The 9,021-nt window shown below is 30.6% G+C and overlaps 2 protein-coding genes across 2 annotated transcripts in view; both read right to left on the reverse strand.

Moving 5' to 3' along the window:
* LOC125841355 (uncharacterized) overlaps positions 1-9,021 on the reverse strand; it is a 225,423-nt gene that overhangs the window by 102,971 nt on the left and 113,431 nt on the right. The window lies entirely within an intron of this gene.
* Positions 6,814-8,428, reverse strand: LOC125841579 (pentatricopeptide repeat-containing protein At5g66520-like). The gene is made up of 2 exons (XM_049520733.1): positions 7,541-8,428; positions 6,814-7,425 (listed from the first exon to the last, which is right to left on the reverse strand). The coding sequence occupies exons 1-2, from the start codon at positions 8,426-8,428 to the stop codon at positions 6,814-6,816; spliced, it is 1,500 nt and encodes a 499-aa protein (XP_049376690.1).

Below are 9,021 nucleotides of genomic sequence, written 5' to 3' on the forward strand. Positions count from 1 at the left end.
TGTTTATAATACTGTTCAGATTAGTTTGCATGCACCTTATTTGGAACTTTTTTTTTTAATCACAATTCATGCTTTGGCACAATAGACTATATAAATTTATCTCTTGAGCTACATCAGTATCAAGCCGAAAAGTGTGTATACCATGTGAATTTATGTTATACCTTATAATTAAAGCTTTTTATTTTCTTTTCTCATTTCGATGTGAAATTTTGTAAGGTGTTATGTACATACCTACGTCAAAATCTTGTCAACTTAGAAGTCTGTCAGTCCTTCTATATGACCTCCCCCCTCACGACCTGCCCTCTGTCATGGTCGTCTGATACCTTGAGTTCAATTATTTGTTATGTTACACTTCCACATCTGCCGAATAGTTCTTTTCATCAAAACTTAAACAGGTCAATAAGAAGAAAAAAAACCTAATACACTTTCTTATTATAAGGATTTGAATCTTGATCTCTCATAATTTTTAACCCACGTCATTTGACCGGCTACTAAGTGGTTATCATACAAGTATATAGTTTGATTGTCGATGTTTTTTATATTAAAGTTTTTATGAATTTTCAGAAAAAACGCTGACAAGACCCATATATGGTGCAAATGTCTAGTGAATTAAACTTTCTTTGAACTCATTCTATTTCCTAAAATTAAAGTTATATAATAAGAATTTGTTTGGAGTAAAGGTCACGTGAGAGTGTTAATTGAAACATGGAGAATTAATGTAAAGATTGAAATATATATTTTGAGCAAAAAAGGGTGTTAGTGTAATAAATGTTCGTATTTGGTATGGAGAAATTTTTTTTATATAAAAATATCATTTTGAAAAATTAATTATGAATAATTTACTTTTTTTATATTTAATAAGTAAACAAAAAGTATTATTTCAATATTATTTATATATAATATAGAAGAATACTATGGGATAAGTTGGTGAAACTTGTTTTCATAATTTTACTAGAAAAAACAATTTTTTAGAAAATATTTTTCAAAACGATTTAACCAATCATATATGAAAGAATTAAAAAATATTTTTTTCTATTCCAAAAACACCCTTAATTAACCAAAAATGTAAATCACAACTCACAAGAAAGCTATAAGAGTTGAAGTCACGTGAGAGTGGAATAATTTGAGCACTAAAAGGGCGTGAGATGTTAGTGTAATTAATAATTAACCAAAAATTAATTATTTGATTGTACGATTTATTCTTCAAATGTACCTGATTTTTAATTTTTATTCTTAGTAATCTAATGTATATCTAGTGAAGCATAAATTCTTTATTAATGTGAGGTAGAATTTGTAAAATATTATGATACAAAATATAAACTTAATAAGGGCAAAATGCAAACGACCCAAAATTAATGTATTGTATTACTACAATACGCTATATTTTGCACACTCTTTAAACACTCTAAAATACATTGATTGAGTTAATGTCAGTATATTTAGAGTCGTTAAATTCTTTAGCGACATTTATATAAAATGATGGTAATAAATACTCATACTATATTATTGTCATTAAATTTAATATAACGATAATTATATTATTACGTTAAATAATTACCACTTAATCCATTATTTGTTATAGTATTGCCTCGTACAATGTTCATGTCCTCCGTTTTTTTAAAATCCTGATCAACAAAATGAAAATTCAAATAGTCAATCAACTGAGCTACAAAGATTCGTCTCCACGTCCCTGTCTTCACGTGAAGATATATGAAAGTAATTAAATCACAAGAATAATTTTATTTCTTCTTTTTTATTTTAAAGAAAAAAAAAATCAAACTACCGACAAAAAAATTAGATGTCATTATCTCTAGGTGACAAGGTTTGTCATTAATAAATAAACCAATGGGTCAACATGTTTTGCTTTACCTTTGAGCTACAAAATGGCACTAAATTTAAACATTTGGACCCAATTTCAAGAATTAATACTAGTACTAGTATTTTGATTGAAGTCCTAATGAAATGTCACTATTTTGCGTTCTTTCATTTTCACTCATTATTCAATCATATAATAGTATATGATAACAATTAGGAGTAGTCAAAGAATATTGTGTGATGAAATAGACCAAAAAGAAATTATATAGATTCGTCTAGGTATTTTCAACCAATGAGTTTTTTCATTCATTTTCCTCGATGCTTTCATATAGATTTATTCAAATCGTTTCAATGAATTTCAATCATGTCAATTAACATTTATGTGTGATATACATAAGTGATATCTAAAGAATTAGGCTTCTCATTCACTTTTCAAGTCGACTTTAACTATGAATTTTCACTTGGAGTTGAAGTCGACTTGGAAAATGTCATTGCTTATGTATATTGTGTATATTACTGCATACCACACGCCTATTTGGACATATATCTACAAATATACATGATATAACGGATATACAAATTTCCCTTTTGAAGAATTGTAAATGAGATTTTATCTCATACAAAGTAGCATATCCTCAAGAATTCCAAGAATTAGTAAACATGGGACCAAACTCGTATAACTTTACTAATAAAATACACAATTTAATAACAGGGGAAGACCCGAATAGTGGATTGATATATATATATATATATATATNAGCATATCCTCAAGAATTCTAAGAATTAGTAAACATGGGACCAAACTCGTATAATTTTACTAATAAAATACACAGTTTAATAACAGGGGAAGACCCGAATAGTGAATTGGTATATATATATATATATACACTTTATTGAAATAAGCGGTCGGATTTCCCTTTTGAGAATTGTATATGCGATTTTAACTTTAAAAAAAAAACACCAAAATATTAGTTGCAACAAATGTAGAATAAAAATTTTAAAATTTATTCATTTCTGATTCCACATTTATGGCGATAATATTAAAATTTCAACTTGGCACAGTTGTCTTAATTACTTTTATTTTGATAATTATGAGCTTCTTGAATTCTCTTTTTGCCTATTTCTTTCAAATTTTGGACCACTTGGACAATTACTATTGAATTTGGATTGAAAATTTGGAGTTAAGTTTAGAATTTTATGTATTTACACTATAGATCATGCAATTATGTTCATAGTGTTCTCAATTGTACTTTATAATTTATTCATAGAGTTTTACATGTTTAAAATGCCAATGAACTTTAATTTATGCAATGTTTCCAAAGTCATGAAAGATTATTTTATGACATGTACAATTTATCATGAGTTTAAACATTAATAATTAGCTCGATGAGAGTTTAATACATCGTGAGTAATTACATGCTCATTCAAAATTTTATCGTGATACCATTATATAGGAACATTTTTCATTTTTTATAGGATTATTTATGTTTTTATGTGTGTACTCAAAACCTTTATATATACTTTCATTTGAAAAAATAATCATATAAATTGCATGAATAACTTTAAGGGGAACATCCAATTTTAACCTTAGACTTAGCCTTATAAGTAGCAACACATTTTCAAAAGGACTTATAGTTACCTCACAAAGTGGATATCTTTATTATGAGATCAAATCTTTTTTCAGAAAAAAAATTCTGATTTTTATTCCCTTTGTTTCACATTTAGGGTGTGTTTGGTACCTAGGAAAATATTTTTCTTCAAAAATAATGTTTAGAAAAATAAGTGAGTTTATTATTTACTTTTTTATGTATGGTACATAATCAAATAATATTATCCTAAAAGCATTTGTATATAATTTACACAAATATCATGGAAGGTGGGGTGGGGTGATAGGAATAAGAGAGAAGATGAAGTGTGCATATGTCGGAGGATGGAAAGAACACAATCAACATGAAATTCAACTTCAACTTGTTACAATTTCTAAAATTCACAAGTTGAATTCCGAGTTTTTTTTTTAAATTCGAAAAAACTTTAAATACTTATTTTCACATTTTTCATTCATATTCTCTTACAAAAATTTAATATTTTTCGAAGAGTATTTATATCCAACACAACTTTTAGATTCCAGAAAGGTGAAAAAGGAAAAGGGATGTCAAGAATTGACAACTTAAGAAGATGTTGTAATATAGTGATAAGATTTTAACAAAAATAATTGCAAGGAATATATAGAGGGGCATATTTTCTCATTGACACATATTTTTGACTTACTTTATCGTATCATATCATATCATGTGTTTCATAATCTTTTGAGTTTTGTAATGCATATTTGTATTGGCTTGTTTTTCATTATTACTCCATATGTTTCAATTTATGTAACATAATTTAAATTTTGAGAATCAGATAGTTTAATTTTAATTGTGAATTCAGATATGAAACATTCAAATTTTTTAAACAAAAATAATAATAATAATAATAATAATATATATATATATATATATATATATATATAAAAGAAAAAATATTACGATAAAAAACAGACTTGTTTGAATTCGAAATTTAGAAGATGTCATATAAATTGAGACGTACGAACCAGTTAACCAGTTAACAGTAAAAATGATAGGTTATGTAAGAATCACTCCATTTTTATCTTTGAGAAAGGTCTTTGCTACGTAGCGATTTATCCTCTGCCCCAAAAAGGTGAAACTTTTATAAGCTTAGATTAATCAGGATTCAAAATTAATATCGAACATCGAGTAAAATAAATTAATTGTTCCCCTAAGTTTTAATACATGGAAAGGGGCAACAATTGGATGAGATATATAAAAGTCCATTTCTTTGCATTATATTCTATTATTCGAATGCCTTTGTGGTGACTATGAAAAGTTCTTATCAAAATTGTAAAGAATAAGTAACATAAATCCTTCTCAAAATATTCCCATATTCTACTTGAGGATTTGAAACACTATCCAAGAATGAATGATGCAAAGTGATCCTTTCCTAACAAGCAAAAATGAAATATTCTCAAAAAAGACTTGACCATATATGAAGGGGAGTCTTCAAGCAACAAATTAAAAGGTTGTCTTTAATTCGTACGAGCTATAGGATTACAGGTATGAGCCACGAAATCAGTTATTAATATTTGTATTAGAATAGACTATCTATAACAGTATTGCTCTTTTCTGGATTTTACGTGATCACGAGATGCTTTGTGTTGCCCACTTAAATAAATAAAAGAAGAAGAAAAGTTAGAACATTTTCCTTAATCATACCAACAAAACATGACTTAAAGTAGTAAATTTCCTTTCTTTATTAGGTCCTTTTATTTGACTTTGGTTTAGGTATAGGATCCTTATTATAATAAGACTAGCAAAAGGCCCCAATAAATTGTAGACAAATTGAATCTTTCTAAAGACTTTAAGAAGTGAACCTCATAGAAAATGCCCTACATATATTCTTTATTATCATTGCCCACTTAAAAAAATGTATTTATCCTGGAGAAAAAAAAAAAAGAATTTCCTTCCATTAATATTTAGCAAATTTCTTGATTGGTCGCTCAAGAGACTAACGTTTGTTCTCTTCCTCTATGCATCTCAGTGATGGACTCATCATAAGCTTTTTTTATCCTCCTCTTACCGGGATATCTATTATATCAAGATTATTTTTTTTGAGTCCACTAAAAACCCACTTATGACACGTTTAACCCGTTCAAAGGCCTTTTATAAGACTTGGACTAAAATCCTAGACATTGTACAACATGGAGGTCTTACGTTTGCTAAACCAAGAAGAGGGATGTGCCTGCTTCTGATACCACGTAAAGAAAATAGACCTTAAATGTTATTTAACCTAAAAAATAGCTCATAAATTAAAAATCGTCTAAGATTAAGTACGGAGACAACAACACCTTCTATTTAGTTGATCAATGTGGAACACTTTAACAACTCAATATGGGAAGACAAAATGTTTAGCCTAATAGAAATAGCTACTTATTTTGAACCCAAGGGAAAAAAAAACATTTTTTTAAAAGTTGCCCAAAATAAAAAAAGTTAAATTTTCATTCGATGTTGGGTATTTGTCTCGGGGCTCGAGTAATCTAAGATTCGTTCCAAAAGGTCTCTTCTTTAGGGTAAAACAAATACATTTTTTCCCAAAGATTGTGTTGTGGAGCTTGTTTAACCAAAAATGCAACTCAGTAGCTTTCGGTAGAGTATATCAGTAAAATTAATGCATGCATTAGTTCTATGATTAATAATACTTTGTTTGGTACATAGTTTATGCTATGTATATATTTTATTGTGTATTTAGGTGTAATGTTATGTATAACATGATAAAGACCAATTGCCCTCAAACCCCTTTTTAAATCTCTTCTATCACAAATGTAGAGAATATCTAAGTAAATAAATATTTTTATATGCACACTGCTTTTAATATACCAAATCAAATAATGCAAAAAAAAATATGTAATACGCATAACTAGTACACTCTATTTAACATTATTTTTATACACTACCAAACAATAACATGTTCTAGTTTCTATCCTAATGAATCACCTAGGTTCAAGAAATCAACTAACAACCAAAAAAAAAAAAGGCGACAAAGAACCTATTGTATTTGGAAACTTATTAGTTCAAATTTACTATTTGTTGCCATTTTAATAAATTTTCCCAAATAAAAGTATCGAATTCAGATAAATTCAATTTCTGCGGCTACATCCACCACCAATCAATATATATACAAGCAGATCGAAACTATAATTTGATAATGTATATAAGTTCATGTCATCATTTAAGCCACCAATTTGTTAAGTCGCCCTTGACAGTTTACCCACAACTATGGAGAGCCTTTCATAAAAGTTCAAAAAGTCAATTCTTGAGTAGAATCTATTGAAGGACTTGGGACTTAGACTCCGACCTGGAACCCGACTCCCAACTTCCTGAAACCTAACTCCCGACTCGAGACCCGGTGAGCACTAACATGATGTCATTTAGATTTTGCCTATTTTCACCAGTAGTCATTACAAGAACAATACCCATTCCTAAAATGATGAAACCTGTTCCTATCCCTCATTATTATCTCTCTTTTATAGACATTTGATATGAACTTCATGAATGTATGACAATCATCACATGTCCTGAGATTCTTCACAACCCGAATTATCCTTCCGGGTTGCATCGTCATAAGTCCAAACGCAACAGCAATTCTCTCACTGTGATATCGAACCACACTCTCCCTCTCTTCATCCTCAACGTCATGTAGCACCAAAGTTGTATCTGGTTCATATCCATGAGCCTGTACTTCCTTCACAATCTTATCCAAGAACACGTTAATTTGAGTACGTGAAGTATCTCCAGCTACAAATTCATATACAATGTTTTTAACCTCGATTGAACTGCATCCAGGCGTTTTACGCACACCCCTCTTGATCATTAACTTCCTACATTGATCAACTTCAGTCCATCGGTTTAAAGATGCATAGAGGTTGGACAAGAAGACGTAGTTTCCTCCATCGTGTGGATCCAATCTTAGAAGATTATCGGTCACTTGCTCCCCTAGCTTTGCATCCTTATGCTTGTGACAAGCTCGGAGCAGGCCACCCCAGACAACTGCATTGGGCTTCATTGGCATGCGATTTATAAGTTAGTTCAAGTGCTTCTTGAAGGCATCCTGATCGACCTAAAAGGTCGATCATGCAGCCATAATGTTCAATTCCAGGCTCAATGCCATAAACGATCTTCATCTGTGAAAAATAGCTTCTCCCAACGGAAACCAACCCAGAATGGCTACACGAACATAGAAGTCCTACGAAAGTCACACCGTCTGGTTTTATCCCTTCTCTTTCCATTGCAATGAAAGCATCTACAGCTTCCTTCCCATACCCATGCATTCCTAGTCCAATGATGACGGAATTCCAGCAAAAGATGTTTCTATCATGCAAGCCATGGAAGACTTGTATAGCAGCTTCTACATTCCCACATTTGAAGTACATATCTATAAGCGCGTTTCCCAAGACAAAATCGATCTTGATTTTCTTTGTTCTAATATAACCATGAATCCATTCACCCATATCTAAAGCTCCTAAATGAGCACAAGCAGAAAGCAAGCTAACCATTGTCACCTCAGTTGGTTTTACTTCTTCGCTTAGCATACGTTGAAACAAATCTATGGCTCTAACAGATTCGCCACGTTGAACATATCCTGCAATCATCGTATTCCAAGTCACAACGTTTTTCATGAACCCCATCTCACCAAACAATTCATCCGCCTTAACCATTTGCTCCGACTTACAATATCCATCAATCATTGCATTCCATGAAACCACATCTTTGATTGGATTTCGATCAAAGATCAATCGAGCATTATGAACTTCACTTGATTTGCAGTAGCACGTAATTAATGAATTCCAAGAAGCCGAATTCCTATCAGACATATTTTCAAACAGCTGTTTCGCCTCCTCAACACAACCATACGTACTGAAAGCTGAAATCATAGCATTAGTAGCAATAACATCTCTCTCAGGCATTTCCACAAACACTTTCCTTGCAGAGCCTAAATCCCCAACTTTTCCATAAAAATCAAGCAACCCAGTTAGCAAAATTACATCAAATTCAAAACCCATTTTCACAATCTGGGAATGAAACGATTTCCCTAAATGGGTTCCATTTCGATTAGCACAAGAACGTAAAATCAAAGAAAAGGTGACTCTGTTTGGAAAGAAGTTGGTGTCACAACTCCTGATCAACCCTTTGTACAAATACAAAAATTCTTTGAAATTTTCATGTTGTAAGGAAACACGAATCATTGAATTCAATAATGAAGATGGATTATTGTGTCTGGGAAAATGTTGCAAAACATGTCGTTTTAATTGTTTGAAGGAAAATATCTTTTTGGGTGGTAAATACAGAGAATTCATGAACATGAACAAAAACAACTCTCAGTAAAATGTATCAAAATATACTTTAATCTCATTGCATATACCCTGTAAAATATTGAAATTAAAACAGAGGGAGCACAACACGATTGGTTTCTAAGATCACTTCTCAGAACCAAAATGACTAGTTTCATTTCCAACAGAATGAAAACTAATACTCATCTATATTTCCAACAATCTGAATTCTTTCTGTTTGTTTTCGTTTCCCATCTGTTTTGTACTGAAACCCAACTAATTCTAATCCATGCTGAATAGAGGCGCTATTCAGAGGTAGCATTAAA

This window comes from Solanum stenotomum, chromosome 10 (assembly GCF_019186545.1).
Source record: "Solanum stenotomum isolate F172 chromosome 10, ASM1918654v1, whole genome shotgun sequence".
NCBI lineage: Eukaryota > Viridiplantae > Streptophyta > Magnoliopsida > Solanales > Solanaceae > Solanum > Solanum stenotomum.

Coding starts and splice junctions, on each gene's coding strand:
- LOC125841579 (XM_049520733.1), bottom strand. CDS start 8,428: ATGGGTTTTGAATTTGATGTAATTTTGCTAACTGGGTTGCTTGATTTT. Junction 7,426..7,540: donor ATTTTTCACAGATGAAGATC/GTTTATGGCATT, acceptor ATGCCAATGAAG/CCCAATGCAGTTGTCTGGGG.